Here is an 18,123-nt window from a genome sequence, read left to right as displayed (position 1 = left end):
TGGTTAGATTACACCTCTGTACACTGAACCATTGTGAACTTGAACAGGCTTGCAAATGACTGACAGCTCCATCAACATTATCAGGTTTGTTGAACCAGTCTTGGTAAAACCTAGTGGAATGTATTAATTTGACTTTAACCTTCTGAGGTAGGGCAGAAGGTAAGTTTTGATGGACTAATCCCTTCTCCGAGCACCCTTCTAATTGGTTAGTTTTCTTGTTTGTTGATTTATTTGGAAACAGGATTAAACTACACAACCTATTCTCACTGATCTTGATGGAGGGAAGGAATCAGACAAAACCCCTGCTTCAATATTGCAGCATTAGGTACAACCAAGATTTAGATTTTCCAATGTTAAGGGACTATGTTTCATATGTTTCAAGATGGAGAAAGTTTCTCTGGAAGATCAGGAGTTTGTGCAGTGTTGCTGAATTTGCATAAAAGACTGATGATTATGGATTGAATTGAGTGAAAAGGTTTAAAAGCATTGCTTGACTTAAAAAACCTGGGATGTTATGTTGGTGTAGTGTAAAGAAGATGAAGACCGAAAATAATTTAAATTTAAGTGAAAGTTGAAATATATTGGAAAATAAGAAGTTTGAACAAAAATACATTGCTTTGAAAACTTGTATAGCTCTCTCTGTGTGTTTGAGAAAGGTTACAGTAAAAGTATGAAGAAATAGGTATAGTTCAAGGAGCTGAAGGTTTTTAAAGAGTTGAAAAAAAAATCCTTAATTTCAATGGGACAATTTTGCTGAAAAACTTGAACATGAAATGTTGTCATTGTTAAGGTTAGGGTAAAGGTCTAGGGAATGCATTATAGCATATGTGTGTGTGTGTGTGTGTGTGCGTGTGTGTGTGTGTGTGTGTGTGTGTGTGTGTGTGTGTGTGTGTGTTTGTGTGTGTGTGTGTGTGTGTGTGTGTGTGCGAGTGTGTTTAAACTGATAAGGATAACCTGTCCTGACTGTGTTTGAGAGATAATTGTACAAAGTAGTTTCTCTATAAATATAATATAGTACTATATATAAATATTAATATTGATTTATTCTCATCTGGTTAGTTTGTTGCAATAAACTCATACTTTGGAGACATGACTCCTTTCATATTAAGGCCATTACACTGAGCATGGTACTGTTGAGCAGGCTTCATATAATGAGATAAACTTTCCGTGCAATCACAAATCAACAGAGAGCTGTTTGTTAAGGTGCCCTGTGTTGTTGTAAAGTACATCATGCAGACGTTTCCTGTATTTGTTTAAAAGGGAGGATACACCCCAACTTCAATCACAGGAAGTAGCAGTTGTAACACGCTCCACCAGACTCTCTTACACACGCACATACAGCCAAACTCTATGGAATCTCTAAGGAAACATAAGATTAATTTCCAACAAAAATAAGTGCATGTCAGTCCTGCATGGATGTGTCTTCCAGCATGTGTTGAGGTGTTGAGAGAACTCTGTGTCGATAAAAGTCAGCGTTGTAAAAGTCAACTCTGATTATTTTTTAGAATAAACAAACATGTTTATTACATGGTGTCAGAAGTGGTCTAGGATGGCAAAGTTTCAACCACGGGAAAGTTTTTGTTTTGAGAAACCAGTGGAAACAGAACGGCTCAGTTTAAGTGAGCACACTGCTGTATGCTCTCAGTAAGGAAGCAGAAAACATCCTGAGCTCAGAACAGTATGTTGTAGTATTTGTAAAGTTTGTATGTCCATTTCTCATGGAGGTTCAGCACCTTCATAACACCTTATGGAAGGTATTGTTTCAAGCGTCTCCATTTCAGGATAAGGCAGGGACGTGAGTGAGCATGATGAGCAGCTGCAACTAGGCCAGGAAGTTGTGAAATGGATTGTGGTTAAGTAAAAAGTACAATATGGAAAAAAACTATTTATTGGCATTAAACCAGTGATAATCCAGGTTTTGGCACAGCTGGTTTATTTGTAGAATTTAGGTAGAAAAATCAAGCCCAGACAGAGGAAGAGAAAGAAGATCACTTACGTATTTGTTTTTTTTCAGGCGAATGATCATCACACAATGATCCGGTTTTGAGATCTTCCAGTGAACTGAGCATCTGTCATCAAAATCAGTTCAAGCATCGGCTCACAGACATTCCACTGCTGGAGGCATTTTGTTGTACAATGTGTAATTGTGCAATGTGCAAACATCATCAGAGCTATTCCAGGGAACTACTTTTCCAATAATCTGAGTCACAATCCTTGAAAGCCATTTTAAGTTTTCCGCAATGCTAGCAGTTGCTCAGTCCACAACCTTGGTCAAGACAGAAATATAAATGATGAGTGGATAGCCTTGAAATATGGTGCAGACATTCTCACCCTAATTTTTTTTAGGATCACAATGAAGTGTTGGTTTAGATTGACAGGTCTCAACTATTATTGGATTGATTACATTGATAGTCTCCACAGGATCAATCTTTATATTTAGGTGGACCCTGACTCATCTCTTAGTGTCGCTATTACTCTCACCAGTGCTAATGAGCAAATGTAAAAATGTAAATGTAAAAAAAATACAGTGAACGTTATTGGTACTGTGAGCATTTAGCATTTAGATAAACCAGCTCTATGCCTTGGTGCAACCTCTCCAACATAGCTACAGACTCTATGTCTGAGTTTTTCTTTGTCTTTCTATCTTCTTAGAGAGCTTGGGATGAGTTAAGTTTCAAAATGGACCCGAAGGCTGTAACGTTTATGCAAATAATCTTAAGGTAACTAGAAAAAGCTAATTATCACTTGGAGCCATTTCAAATATGCAGTCTGTCATCAACAGAGTTGCACTTTGTTCTCAAACGTATGAGCCAGTCTTTCAAGGACAGGAGTTTAAATGTATGAGATTCCAACACATCAATCATTGATTACACAAAGGCCTACTTCTTTTTCATAGGGGAAGTTACAAGCATGTAGGTGGTTGTCAGCAGTAAGAGAGTGACTTTTAGTGACATTGCTCAAGCACTTTGACGGACTGCATCACGAGTACAACTGATTAACACAAACACCACTGCTGAAGACCACCATTGGGGTAGAAGTTTATGTTGGAGAATGACATGGCGGAGCCGTCCTGCTCTTCTTGGGCCTCGCCTTGCTTGCTCGTTCCAAAGTCGGATAACACGCCCAGATTTTGTTCAGACTTTCGTAAAGTAAATAGTGTCACAAAACCTGATTGTTTCCCCCTCCCTCGTGTGGAGGATTGTGTCGACCAGGTTGGGTCAGCTAAATTTGTGAGCAAATTTGATTTGTTCAAGGTCCACAGGCTTATATTCCTATTCAGTCATGCCTTTTGGTTTGCGTAATGCGCCGGCGACCTTCCAACGCCTGATGAACAGGGTTGTGGGAGATCTGGAAGGTTGTTCAGTGTATTTAGACGATGTTGTCATTTACTCAGATGATTGGGACGTCCATCTTGACCGCATTGGCGAGTTGTTTGACCGCTTGGCTCACGCACATTTAACTGTGAATCTGGCCAAATGTGAGTTTGCGAAGGCCACGGTTACTTATCTTGGTCGTGTGGTGGGTCAGGGTAGAGTTTGTCCTGTGAGAGCAAAGGTGCAAGCTATTGATAACTATGTTCCTCCTACAACCAAGAAAGAACTGATGAGGTTTTTGGGGCTCGTTGGGTACTATCGTTGTTTTTGTAGTAATTTTTCAACTGTGGTTGCCCCTCTTACTAACCTGTTGAAGGCTAAAACTACGTTTGACTGGTCTTCTGAGTGTCAGTCTGCGTTTGAGAATGTGAAGGCCCTTATTTGTCATGCTCCGGTTTTGGCTGCTCCTTTGTGGGATAGGCCCTTTAAAGTTGAGGTAGATGCCAGTTATGTAGGGGGCGGGAGCAGTGTTGCTGCAACCTGATGACTTGGAAGTGGATAAGCCTGTTTGTTTTTTTTCACGGAATTTTAATAAGCATCAGTTAAATTATTCTGTTATTGAAAAGGAAACACTGGCTTTGGTTTTGGCTTCGCAGCATTTCAGTGTCTATGTTAGTTCTGGACCTGTTGTTGTTTTCACAGATCACAACCCCTTGACATTTCTGAGTTCACTGCAATGTCCGAACCAACATTTAATTCGGTGGGCCCTGTTGTTGCAGTCATTTTGCCTTGAAATCCGCCATATCAAGGGCTGTGACAATGTGGTAGCTGACGCCTTGTCAAGGGCTCCATGTGATTAATCTGTTTGCTGTATATTCATATTGGTGTCTGTTTTATTTGTTTCAGGTATCGTCTGCTCCCTTGTCCTTTTCCCTTCTACCTCTTGGGCTGCCAGGGTTCCGTGTGGGACCCTGTCTTTATGGGGGGGGGGGGGGGTGTTACGGCCCCAGCCCATGTCTGTGTCCTGTCTGTGTATGGTGTGTATGCTGTGTGGGTGTGTCTTGCAGGTTGCTGATTGTTAGCCGGCTGGAAGTTCCTGTGCATGGCTCCCTGATTGGCTTGCTGTTATAAACCCCCTGCCGTGGGCTGTCTTGCTCTCTCTCACTCATCCCTGAGATCTCCATCCTGCTGCATCTACTTTTGTTATGTTCTGCACCTGACAACATGCACCACACATACTACATAGCACTCAAACACCCTCACACACTACTGACGCTCACTTTCACACTCCATCGCTCATTTCTGTTTATGTTAAACCAATAAACCATATTGTAATTCGCTACATCACGCTGCCTTGTCTGTGTTGTTGCGGCCTCAGAGCCCGGCGTAACACATGTGTACCCCTACAGATCTGTGGCAATTCTTCTGTGGCCCAGAGAAGAAAAGTTCGCTTTGAGGAAAATGTTTAAATACACACATACAGTATCCATGACCTGTACAGCTTTCTGTAATGATTTTATTCAAACCATAATTAAATATGCTGATATTCATCTCTCCCTTTTTTGTTTGATTTTCACCCACAGTGGGGAAATTGTGTGCTCTAACACACTGTTGGCACAAATGGTACAGTAGTACACAAAATGCTATCTTGTAAAAAATATATTGGTCCCCATTTTGGTCCCTACACCCACTGTGTCAAGCAAGACGCAACTATCAAACTGAAACAGTCTTACAGTCCATTGGGTACATTTAATCTCCAGTGGCAAGTTGGTCTTAATATGAGGTATGGTCAGGTATAGTGGTGGCACGTTGATAATCTGAGGCAACAGAAGACAACTGCATCATTGTCCAGCAGAAGTTGGTCTTAAGGCAGGTGTATTATCAGGCTAGTATACACTTTATATAACAATAGATGACATGAAAACACCACAAAATTGAAGCCAAATCCTCTTGATCTCCCCCTGGTGGCTGGCTGCAGTATAAGTGATAAACCCTGCCTCCTCTATGTTATTGTATGGGACATGGACCAAACTTAAACTCTTTTATATTGAGTAGTTCTTCTCATACTGATGTAGTTTTTGTTTTCAGGTTTCTGGTAAGTTTGGTTTTAATGAGTTATTAAACACACTAAAAAGTTAAAGTCATGATTGACAGCTCCTAATTTACAGTCCATGAGGAAAGTGTATGTGTTGTTACACACAGATTGTCTGCTTGCTCACAAATATAAAGTGCTTCCCATTTGCAGAAAAGTGTTCTCTCTCTTTCTACTAAGGACATCTAAAAATATAATACCTGAGTGCAGATGCATTGGAGATTCAGAGATTTTTTTCAAGATTCAAAGATTTTGGGGAGATGGCCCTCTGACTGGTTTAATGCATGCTACACCAAAAAACAATTCATGATTTAATAAAAGATAACCAAGAACAAACGTTTTGTTTTATGTATATAATTAAAGTAGCAAAGGTGGCTTTGGATACATTCTAAATGCACTTGCTCTGTGGTTTTATCATTAAAATAGTCTTTTGTGTTTAAGCACTTCACGTCACCGTGTTTTTGGCTAAGGCCAAGGCAAGCACATGCAGCTCTCCCTGATTTGCATAAAGTGGAATCTCACACAGAACATGTGTGCACTCATACCTATGCAAACTAAACTCTGCAGTTCACATGAACAAGCACATGGACATGAACAAGCAGGTTTAACCTTTACAATTGTCATCTCTGGAATATAATGAACCCCATCATTTGTCAATCATCACACGCTGCAGAGAATTCTTCAAAGGTAAACCACTATATGTAAAATAATCCAGGGACAGATAATCCCGATTATATAAGGGACTAAAATTACATAGAAGAAAGGGAGGAGTCACTGTAATCCCTCAGGGTTTTCAGTGTTTGGGGGAACTTTTACTTATATGAACAAAGTTGTCTTTGTACTGGCAACTTAGATTTGTGATGCTTTGAATAATATAATAAACTATATACCATCTACTTTGTTATGTTGAGGCCCACCAGAATGTCCATCCATTCATTTAAATTACCTTAGAATGCAAATATGATGGGATTGAAAAACATGGAGCAGAGTTTTGTTTTTTCTTGTTCAGTTCTCAAAGAATTATTTGCTGACCTTTACAAATTGACATGCTATATTTGTCACTATGTTCGAAACCATTGGACAGAATGACCTCTTTACACAGAGGTACAGAAGAGACGACACAGACTGTATAATAGATCATTAATAACCTATTTCTACATACACATGCATAGGACCTTTTGAAATAGATTATGTAGCATCTGTAAATTATCATTCTTATGATCAGTTTTCCCCTAAACTGATGCTTTTTGTTTATTAATACAGTATATAAAGGCACATGTAGAGATGTATGAGCCTGACTCTAATCAGGATCTCAAACTTTTTTTAAACACTGGCCTTGGTTACTAAAGAGGTCCAACCAAACAACAGTGCAGGGCATTTATACTATGAGCAGCCGGTGCTTTAAATGTGGCAGCTGTCTCTTGACTAATCATTGACAACCCCTCTGCTGCTGTGAAGATAAATGTACATGTACTAAACACATGAACACACCAGGTCAGTCTCGTTCTTAGACCACACACATGATTATCAGTGGTCTACATCTCCTTTATTTTTCATTCATTGACAGTGATACTCTTTGTCTGCAAATGTCCCACAGCAGCAAACGAATGTACGAGATTGGTCAGGAGCACAGGGACCCCAACCAACCAAATCCAGGTAGCTGGAGGCATTTGCAGACGATATATAAGAGTGAAAGCCTCTTTTCTGTTACACCTTGAACCACCTGTCCTAACTGTGTGACACATCAGCTCACCAAGCCAGTCAGGTAAGATTTTCAAATTCTTCACGTTGCTGTTTATGTTTGTGTGGATGTGGAACTTTGTCTTCCAGGTGCAGAATTTCTTTTTTGTGTCAGTATAGTTTTACATTTCTTTCCACTTCTACTATGTCAAAAAATCCTCAAGTTATAGTTTAATATCATTAATCACAAATTACATGTTAATCATAGATTAATTGCTATATAGGAAGTTGAGGATTTCACAACAAAATAATCTTTACACATGTCTACATAATGTTACTGGTTAAGCCTTTTTTAAGCCTATATGTTAACCATGTTAACCCAACAGATTTTCTTAAACCAGCAGTAACCAGGGGTAAATATATGTTAAACAAATGTGGGGTTTTTATTCTTAACTCTGTATTTTTACATGTAAGTCAAAAAGTTGTTCCCTTAAATCTTCTTTTAAGTTCTCACTCATAAATGTCGCTCAGACCTCTTGCATATGTCAGAATAGTTCTGGATCTTATTTTCCTCATCAGAGCTCAAATACTGCAGCGATGCCTCCTCCCGGTGTGTGTCTGAGCATCATTGAGGCTCGTCAGAAGCTGGAAGGTTATGGCAGCCCTTCCAACCCTGAGAGTTTCTTCAACCACAATTACCAGCAGCTGAAACAGCACTGCCTCAGCCGAGGATTGAGGTACATCGATGAGATGTTCCCCCCTAACAGTAACTCCATCGGTCAGGGGTTGCTGAGCCCCTCTGATCTGGCCCGTGTGGTGTGGCAGAGACCAGCGGTGAGTGTTTTGACTGAAGGTAAACTGCAAACAACCAAAAAACTCGGATTACAGCTCTCGGTGCTTTCATTTCCAGAAAATCACTCCTAATCCATTCTTCATAGTTGATGGCATCTCCAGGTTTGACTTTGGTCAAGGACTACTGGGTAGGGAAGTTTCTTAATTCCTCATGTTGTACTGATGTGCTTGAATGTCTCTCCTCTCTGAATAAACATGTTTTTTTTAGGAAACTGCTGGTTTCTTGCATCAATCGGAGCTTTGACATTTCAGAAAGATATCCTCAGACAAGTTGTCCCTCTTGAGCAAACATTTCATGAGAACTACTGCGGGATCTTTCACTTCAGGGTAAATATACACACTGGGTGTATTTATTATTAATATGGTATATTGACATTCAGAGATCTGCAACATTACAAGTGTCTGCTAATATCCACTGGTTGTAGTCAGTCTTTAAGCCAATAATACTTGAGGCCATTTTGAATATCATAATGAGATAGGTGCACACAGTTTATCTGTATTTAAAGCTACTAGCATGTAGTATGAACTATAGTACACAGGTAAAGTTTAAGGCTTCAAAATGTTCATCCTGATGGCTTTGTCTCAATGACACACATGGCAGTACAACATTCAATTTTAATTTCACTGTACTTTTTTACAGTGTGTTTGATTGTGCCTTTAATTTCATGTGTAGCCATTACTAATATTTTGATATGAATATAAACTGCCTCAATCTAAAGCTGCTATTCAACACGGTTCAATATTTGCTGCATAATAGAAACAAGTAAACTGCACCTTACAGATTTGGAAGAATATAATTCTGTGATCTTTTATAAATAATGTGAATATGATAAAAAAAAAAGAAAAGAACTGACAACGTATATTGACAGTATATATATTCCACATGCAGTGTGATGTTGTTCTTTCATTTCACCAGTCATTTGCCAATGAATTGATGATTTTTTTTAAATATTCGTATTCTCCTATTTTTCAAATCAGTTCTGGAGGTTTGGAAGTTGGGTGGATGTTGTCATTGATGACAAGCTGCCAACAATCAATGGTAAACTAATCTTTGTCCACTCCAAAGACCAAAGTGAGTTCTGGCCTGCTTTGCTGGAGAAAGCCTATGCCAAGTATGAAACTAAACAGTACAGTCCATGAAATTACTTTTACCTTATTTCTATACTAGTATCACATCTGCTTTTTTCAGAGTCTGTGGTTCCTACGTTGACATGAGAGCTGGAACTCCTGCAGAGGCTATGATGGACTTCACTGGTGGTGTCCACATGTGCATTGAGCTGTCTGATCCCCCTCCAAACCTGTGGGCACTGATGTTCAGAGCTGGACAATTTAAGACGCTAATGGGTTGTGGGACATATCAGGGGGTAAGTCCTAATATAGCAAACAGATCCAACACTGCCTGTTTCTTTTTCTGTCAACGTTTCTGCCAAGTGCACTGACCATCCATCCATCCATCATCTTGGGCACGACAAACATGACCTCATTTGAGGCCGTTTAGTGCAAGCAATTTAGCCTAGCTTAGGACACACTCTGGAGAGATGGCAAAACAACTGACTGCCTCCTGCAAATAACCTCATGCAAAAATAAAAAGGTTTTGCATTGAACAAACAAGCTATAACGTGCTAATAAGTTAGCTTTTGAGGATCATGTTCTCTGCAAACATAGCTTGGCAAGATATTTCCCCTGATTTGGGACACTCACTGGAATCAGAATCAGAATCAGAATCAGAATTCTTTTATTTGCCAAGTATGTTTGCACATACAGGAAATTGCCTTGGTGTCATTGGTGCACTACTTATGTACATAAAACAACAATATAAAAAAACAACAATATGTAAGAAATTGAATAAAATAAAATAGAATAAAATAAAATAAAATAAAATAAAGAATATACATATATACATTAACAGATTAACAGGGTTAACTGGATTAACTGGAGCACTGTGACGTGCAAAACCATTAACCTGTAACAAATGGAGATGGATGAATGCATGATATTGATGTGCACATCTAATAGCCGTCATTTATCAGCCTAAACATGATGGCATATTAGCTTGCTAATGTTGCTGCTACCTCAGCTACATTCCTCTCCCGTTTGATCCTACCCCTATCCTACCTTGCAGGTTGTGGCTGTCTGTCAAGGACATATGTTTAGAGACTTATATTTGCTGAAACTGTAGCTCAATCAACTTTCACTGACAAATGTCTTTTGCTTATAGGAGACCTCTGCCAACACTGTGTCATCAAATGGATTGGTCCAAGGCCATGCTTACACTGTCACAGGTGTCAAACAGGTAGAGAATTACTCATGGAAACATTGCACTTAGGACTGGAAGTGAATCCATCCCTTAATGCCAAGTTAAAACTTATGTTGTCATGCTACATGATCATTAATGAAATCATTTCTCGCACTTTTACATTCATGATATATATAATCATGGGGCCTTCATCTGTGATGACTGATGTCCAGACAACAAGTCGAGGTAAACTTGTAAACCTCGTGCGTTTGTGGAACCCCTGGGGCAAAGGAGAGTGGAACGGAGACTGGAGCGATCGGTAAGAACAAGATTTAGATCATTTTTGCGACGACAAAATAGGTGAGACACAAACTACACATTCCTTTTTAGTAAACTTCCATAGGACAAAGATTGCATGTATACAGAGAGGCCTGTTAAACTCTTAAGTACCCAGTTATTATAAACTGGTTTTGCTACTTACTGTGATATATTATCCGCTGTATCCGTCTTCTTTTGAAGGCATTCATTTACAAAATTGCACCTCTTTGCTGAGAAAAAAGTTTCGAGGCAGCTTTTTCTGAACATCAGGGGCTTTAAGGTTGAAAACACTTGAAAAATCGTACTGAAATGATCAATTTTCTTAAAGGTCTTCACTCTGGCAAACCGTGAGTGTTCAGGATCGTGAGATGTGTCTTACAGTGGGTGACGATGGCGAGTTTTGGTAAGCAAAATGTTGTCAGAATGTGGGAAACTTATTTAAGTCACACTCACAGAGCAGCGACTAGACCAGATCAGTGTGAAGTGTTGTAAATGCAAGACACTCAAACAAATGCTTGACAAGTGCTGTGAATAGAAAAATACAGGTATCAAAAATAAACATCCTGTATTTCTATATTCAAGCCTTCAAAAAATTCCATGCGAGAATATCCCAAAGGAAACTCACTAATTCATAACACATAAAATCCACCTCTAACAGAAGTTAGTTATGTAGTTTATTTGCTGCTATTGTAAGCACAAGTGTAGATCCCATCATAAACATAGCTGTTTGGAATGTGTTGTTGGTTTGGCTGGTGTTAATACTCCAGAACTTCTTCAGAATTATTCCACAATTAATGTACAATATTCTGTCAATTTTTATTGTTTGTGTGCTGGGCATTGTGTTCACAGCTTTTCATATACAGTTAATGGTGCAGATTGAACTGTGTGTTCATCCTACCTGTATCACTGAATGACTGGTTCACAAGATATGCGTTTCATATAAATTTCATCTACTTCTATCACATCAAACTCTGAGGATAAGCATCACATTCTAAAGAAATTTAAAAATGTGCACGTTATCTAATTGAATCTTGCTTTGACAGGGTTACCTTGGAAGACTTCTGTAAGTTCTTCGATGAGCTGAGCATTTGCAGCATGACTCCAAACTTCCTCGATGGAAACCCCTCTTGTCACTGGAAGTCCTTCATGTTTGCAGGCAGATGGGTTTCCGGAGCAACTGCTGGAGGATGCAAGAATAACAGCGGTACTGATATATCTGCACTACAGAAATGTTTTCCCTTGAAAAAGAATGTTCTTATGTTATTATTATCCCGAGCACGCCATCGTATAGGCATCATTCATCCTCATGAACTATCATTGACCTTGCCATGATATCTGTTCATCTGGTCTGACTTCTGACTTCACATCAGTACCCAATCATTTGATTTATCTCAATTGAGAAATAAACTTTGTTCTTCTCTTTGTCCCCCAGACAGTTTCTGGACTAATCCGCAGTATTTGATTAAGATTAAAGGTCAATATTCAGAGAAAGATGAGAGAGAGAAAAACATAGTGATGTCTCTCATTCAAAAGCCTGACAAGTGGAATCGACACATGATCCAGAATCTCCACATTGGATTCTCTATCTTTGAAGTAAATATTGCTCTGTCTTCTTTCTGTCACAGTGTATGACCCAATAGGTACATTACATGATTACAGGAGATATGGAAAGATGCTGCAGTTGTCAGATTAAGTGAAAACAAACATGTTGACCATGGTTTGCCCTTACTTTAAAAGTACTGGAAGGTCACTTCTATCAAAAGAAACTAGCTGCACAAAAACAATTATTAATTTATCATCTCGCAAATGACAAGCCTGGGATACTGGACAAAAGGTTCCACTTATGATTTTACATGTATAACTTATAATATAATATCAACACAAGCCTTATAGAAGATTACAAACATTAGAAACCGCCCAAACAGTTTAAAAGTTTTCAAAGGGCAGATTTGAGTCTTTCTCAATCTGCTGTGTAACTGTATATACATTTATTAATGATATCACTATCCTAACGTGAACAAATAACAGATTAATTTCCTTATTTCTCTAACATGGCCTCACCATATGCTGATTCTACTCAAGGTGTCTGAACAAGTAAGAAATCATTTCATGTCAGTCATTGTTCACGGTCTCCATCCATATTGTGCAGCTCTTACATGACCTGAAGAGAATTGAACTGTCCATGTATTTTTACAGTACAAGGCACAGAAGGGCAAGTTCCCAGCCTCTTTCTTCAGCTCTTGCACACCTGTGGCCCAAACCAAAACCTACATGAACGCACGTGAGGTGATGGAGTTCCTCACGCTGAAGGCTGGTGAATACCTGATCGTGCCATCCACCTTCAGTCCCAATGAGACAGCCTCCTTCATCCTGACCATCCACTCCAAGGCGGAAGAGACCCATGTCTAGTATGAGCACATTCTGACCTCATGTCTCAGTCAAACACTGACACAATGGTGCTAAATAGTCTGTTTGGCACATGACACAAGTTGTTGGTGTTTATGTTGTGTTGATAGAAATCAATGATTGAGAAAAAACGAAAAGCACTTTACCCTCAATGTAAAGGGTCACATTAAAGGTCCAGTGTGTAGGATGTAATTGAAAGAGATCTACTGGCAGAAATTTAATGTAGAATAATCCTCATGATGTTTTCACTAGTTCGTTTCATCTAAATTGTATGAATTGTAGTTTTCTTTACCTCAGAAAAGGCCCTTTGTATTTAAATAGTTTATATTTACATGGAGGGGACCCTCTCTATGGAGGCCGCCATGTTTTTTACATTAGTCCAGACTGGACAAACTAAACACCTTTTGAGTTTTTATGGCAACTGAAGCTACCACAGGTTCTTTTTCATGTTTGGAAGGAGAGGGTGAAGTGAGGGGTGTTCAGCTGCAACATGCAACTTCAACACTAGATATCACTAAATTCTACACACTGTACCTTTAAGTTGAGTTGAGGTTAATCGAATAAAGTAATCATACATACATTAACCACACTAATTTATAATGTATTCACCCTAAATCACCATGATAGAAACATTTAAATGAAATGTGACCCATAACATTAAAGTCATAAAACATTTTCTGAGCATGTGGGATTTTTCTTGTCTTTCCCCACAGCGACAAGACTGGTTACCAAAGCCATGAGCCACTTCAAAAGGTGAGCAAGATTAAACAGTATCACAGTATTGTATTTTTTGATGTTGTGGTACATGTTCTTATTGAAACACCTAGGATTATGTGAGATATGTTTTAGCAGTTACATTTTATTCTTTCTTACTCTCATTTTCACTGGTTATCTCAGCTCAACCAGGACAAGAACGTGCAGGATGATGAAAATGAGAGAAAGTTTTTCAATCAGCACTCAGACAAGGTAAGATCTCATATGTCTTAAATGTATAATTTTAGCTCCGAAGTGTAATTATGATTAGCAGCCTTTTATCTAAATATTTCCATCTACCAGTTTAACCCACAGATTAAAGCTGCAGCACACATGGATGCTGATGTTGCTTTCACAGGCAGCTGTTTGCTAACATGTTAACTATGTGAAGTTCATAAGGCCTTATTATGTCAAACGTGTGATGCTCTGCTCATTGTGGTGTTTCTTTCTAGTATAATGAAGTGGATGCTGAGCAGCTCCAGAGGCTTCTAAATGGAAACATCCTGAAAGGTTTGGATTGAAAAAGAAAATCTAACAAGCTGCAGCACAAGAGCTCAATCGATATTAAAATATGTTGGAATAAATTAAAAAAATGTTTTTTGAGATTTCACATGTACTGTTAGGTGTCTTTGCCTCTTAACCTGATTTTAACCTTACTTTTACTTTTTATGATATTTTGTGTCCTTGGGTGTCTCGAAAGTCACAGTGAAATAAAAAAAAAGATTATTGATTATTTATTTATTTGTTGCTGACACATTTTTCCTGTTTGATTTAGGAGATTTGAAATCTGGAGGCTTCACCATTGATGCCTGTCGCAGCATGGTTGCTCTGATGGATGTATCCTCTTGTGATGCCTGTAACATTTTTTATTTATTTTTATTTAAGTATTTATTTTTATTTTCATTAACCTTACACCGTTGTTGTATTTACATAACACTTATAAGTAGTGTATATATTTATATTAAACCATTTCCCTTTTGTTGATAGAAATCACATTAGCTTTGTCACCTTGACAGAGAGTTAAAAAGACATCAATCACTGGGAAGCTCAACAGTCAGGAATTTGTCCGCTTGTGGAAGAAGGTCATCACGTACAAGGTAAATGGATCCAAGTCCAGGTTGAAGTGATAGTTCACAAAAATATGAAAATTCTCTCATTATCTACTCACCACTATGCCGATGGAGGGGGATTTCAGGTAAACAGCATTGAAGCCAAATCCAATACAATTGAAGTAAATAGCGACCAAAAAAAACAACAGAAAAAAGACATAAAATGCCTCCATGCTGCTCCTCCATGTGTCTTCCAAGTGTCCATATGCCCCGACATTCAAATTAATTTACATCATGTTTTTACTGTTACTTCAATGGGCTGCAAAGCTGTTTACCCCTGAAAACCACTTTATAGAGATCATGATTTTCTACAAAAGACGATTTATATCAGGTTGTTCATTCTACCTCTAAGATGTATCTAGATTTAGAGTTGATAATGAAGATTTGTCTGACTGGTGTTTCCTTCTTTTATCAGGACATTTTTTTCCGCACTGATGTTTCTCGAACAGGAACTCTGTCACTGAGTGAGCTGAGGAATGCATTTCTAACTTCAGGTAGATTTATTCTTCTTGCGATAACTACATTCCAAAACAACAGAAAAAGTTGGATTAGCATTTTATTTCATATTAAGCTTTAAAATAAGAGTTCATAAAAGAACAAGGGGGGCAGGGTTTGGATCAGGGTCTCAGATCATAGCTAATTACATTGTATCAATAATTGTCTCTGCACTCATAGTAAAAAAAACATACTATTTACCATTTACAAGCAAATTATGTTGTGAAATATATGTGATTATAAGTTACTACAGAAATAAAGTAAAATCTGGGACTTCTCCTTTAATCCTGCGTTTGTTTGTCAGGGATGAACATGAGTGATGACATGCTGAATTTAATGACTCTGCGCTATGGTGCCTCCTCTGGAAACATCACACTGGAGAGCTTCATCAGTCTCATCATTCGTTTGGACTGCATGCACAGTAAGTATATTCATGTTGGATATTTCTACAATAGATAACACTATATACGGAGTAACTGTACTTTTTTGGCTTCTAAATACGTACAAATATATATCTTGGGATTGTTTTACGATTTGTGTGTTGCTCAACAGAAATCTTCAAACAGCTGTCTGATGGAAAAGCCATGACTCTCAAAGAGTCAGAGGTATTATAACACGTTCTTCTTGTCACGATTTCATGGTTATAACTTTAAAAACGACCAAAATAATGTCTATCACAGCACTGATAACCTGCTTCTCTCTCCTTTTCTCCAGTGGATGAATGTTTCCATGTACACTTAATCCTACAAAGGAGATGGCCTGTTAAATTCAACTGGGATAACAGAAGAGGATATTTTCAAAAACTTATTTTCTTTTGCCGAACTGTTAAATTGAATAAAACATGTATTCCTCTGTGAATGAGACATTACAGAGTAAGAGCTGTAAGTTAAGGGCATTTTCTGTTTATTGCTACCATGAAAAAATAATACGTGTAATTAATGTTTTAACATAAAACTAATAAACTTTGTAGGGTTCATGAGACTGGGGGTTGAATCTTATGATCTTGTCTACATGTTAAGATAAAAGACTGAATCACTGCATCTCTTGTGTTCAATTCTGATGTTAATACATTGAGCTTTACACAATAAAAACATACAAACCCATTTTTTTTTAAAATGTAACAAATATTTCTGTGAGAATAGTTAAAATGTATCGTACGTCATCCTCTATGGCACCATGTACCCCCCAAATTTAGATTTACTTTTATTTGTTGAAATTACACATTTCTTACAAAATATTTCTCAAAACAAAGACATTGTGTTTCTCTGTGGAAGTGCACCACAAAGTCAAGATGAAGAAGAAATGTCTCACTTCATGAGATTGTTCATGGCGGGACGTTTTTACAATATAAAAATGAAGCTCAGCGTGAGTTTAGTCAGAAGACTTAACCCCCATTCAATCAATCTCAAATCTCTCACTCATTCAATGCTTATTGATCAGCTGATTGTGGGCACTTCTAAATAATCAGATTCTGCCACAGTCTCTTCCCACCAATCACGTGGCTGCTGTCAGACTTGAAATCCCCTCTCCTCTCTTCCGCAGTCATCCTGCCATTCCCCAAGTGTGATAAAGTTCACCATGGGGTAATCATCGCTGCCATGTACAAATTCGTGGATCCGCATCCAAACAGAGACTGTAAATCGGCAGTTCCTCGTGCCTCAAAACGATTTTCTCCGTCTACCTCGAAAGAAAACAAGAACTCAACGCTGTCTTGTGTTAATCGGCGATCTAAATCTGAGATATGAAAGATACATATTTCATCAGTATCACAAAGCCTTTTCCAACAAAGCCACGCTGCATATAGTGTAATTCAATACACACCTGAATTGGTACGAATTACTTGCGATGAGGCTCTCAAAACATCTCCTGTAATTCCTGCGGCAGGTCCGAATTGCATTTAAATTCTCAAACCAGATCCCCTATCTGTGTCCTCAGCACACCGACAGGCCGCCAGGTGCATCAATTCAACATCTTTTCAATTTGAAATCATTTGAATCTGAAAGCGTTTATATACCAACTGCCAGTTTCTTCACATTTGCTGCATCCACAAGACCCTCATCCAGGTCAGTCTGTCCCAGGAGCTCGGTCCCATCCAGGATCCCACAAAACCGGGGGAAAAGAGATGAATTTCTGACCTGTCTGCTCCCCTGGTCCCTTTGCAGTGTGAATAGCCTCAGGAGCTTGGCTTCCTAAAGCAGACATAACCAACACTTCATAATCATCAATACATCCTTCACAGTGAAATCTGGGGCACTGGGATGGCCCGCTGGTAATACAGGAACTCTATATGTCTCCTGCAGAGCATGGAGGGGGGGAATGCCCGTGGTATCGACGGGATTCCAGTTGAGTTTTACAAAGAGTTCTGGAGTGAGATTGGCAAAGATATTTTAACTGTTTAACAAGAGTTTTTAAGACATGTTGCTGCCGATAAGCTGCAGGAGGGCATTGATAACTCTCCTGCCCAAATAATGAGACCTACAAGAGATTGAGAACTGGCGTCCTGTGTCCTCTGCACAGACTACAAGATCCTGTCTAAAGCACTGACAAACTGCCTGAGAGAGGTGATAGATCAAGTGATCCACCAAGACCAGACCTACTGTGTGCCTTGTAGGTCTATCCTGGACAATGTGTCCTTAATTCAAGATATTTTGGACATCTCTAGTTTATTGGCCATAAAAACTGGTCTAATTTCTCTAGACCAGGAAAAAGCTTTTGACCGGGTTGAGCACCTTTACCTCTGGACGACTCTGGAGAGTTTCGGCCTCAACCCAGGTCTCATAGCTATAATCAAAGTTTTGTATCAGGACATTGAGAGTGTGCTAAAGATTAATGGAGGTCTGAGTGCACCTTTTAAAGTGCACAGGGCTG

General features: G+C 38.8%; 1 protein-coding gene across 1 annotated transcript; it reads left to right on the top strand.

The window, feature by feature from the left end:
- The first annotated feature begins 7,011 nt into the window (after positions 1-7,011).
- On the top strand, positions 7,012-16,236 carry LOC109627858 (calpain-2 catalytic subunit-like). The gene is made up of 22 exons (XM_069536235.1): positions 7,012-7,171; positions 7,666-7,920; positions 7,997-8,066; positions 8,147-8,265; positions 8,917-9,050; positions 9,128-9,302; positions 10,157-10,231; positions 10,408-10,493; positions 10,821-10,895; positions 11,536-11,696; positions 11,925-12,085; positions 12,575-12,586; positions 12,689-12,900; positions 13,612-13,651; positions 13,796-13,864; positions 14,104-14,161; positions 14,427-14,488; positions 14,680-14,748; positions 15,176-15,254; positions 15,560-15,676; positions 15,808-15,860; positions 15,970-16,236. The coding sequence occupies exons 2-22, from the start codon at positions 7,684-7,686 to the stop codon at positions 15,994-15,996; spliced, it is 2,091 nt and encodes a 696-aa protein (XP_069392336.1). The 5' UTR covers positions 7,012-7,171; positions 7,666-7,683; the 3' UTR covers positions 15,997-16,236.
- Positions 16,237-18,123: the final 1,887 nt, after the last annotated feature.

Source organism: Paralichthys olivaceus, chromosome 12 (genome assembly GCF_024713975.1).
Source record: "Paralichthys olivaceus isolate ysfri-2021 chromosome 12, ASM2471397v2, whole genome shotgun sequence".
Taxonomy (NCBI): Eukaryota; Metazoa; Chordata; class Actinopteri; order Pleuronectiformes; family Paralichthyidae; genus Paralichthys; species Paralichthys olivaceus.
Note: the sequence above shows the minus strand (reverse complement) of the source record. Positions and strands in the feature narration are given on the sequence as shown.

Excerpts from the sequence above, each read along its gene's own strand:
- LOC109627858 (XM_069536235.1), top strand. The coding sequence starts at position 7,684 with ATGCCTCCTCCCGGTGTGTGTCTGAGCATCATTGAGGCTCGTCAGAAG. Across the intron at positions 10,494-10,820 it reads AACGGAGACTGGAGCGATCG|GTCTTCACTCTGGCAAACCG; the intron begins GTAAGAACAAGA and ends ATTTTCTTAAAG. Across the intron at positions 14,749-15,175 it reads AGAAGGTCATCACGTACAAG|GACATTTTTTTCCGCACTGA; the intron begins GTAAATGGATCC and ends TTCTTTTATCAG.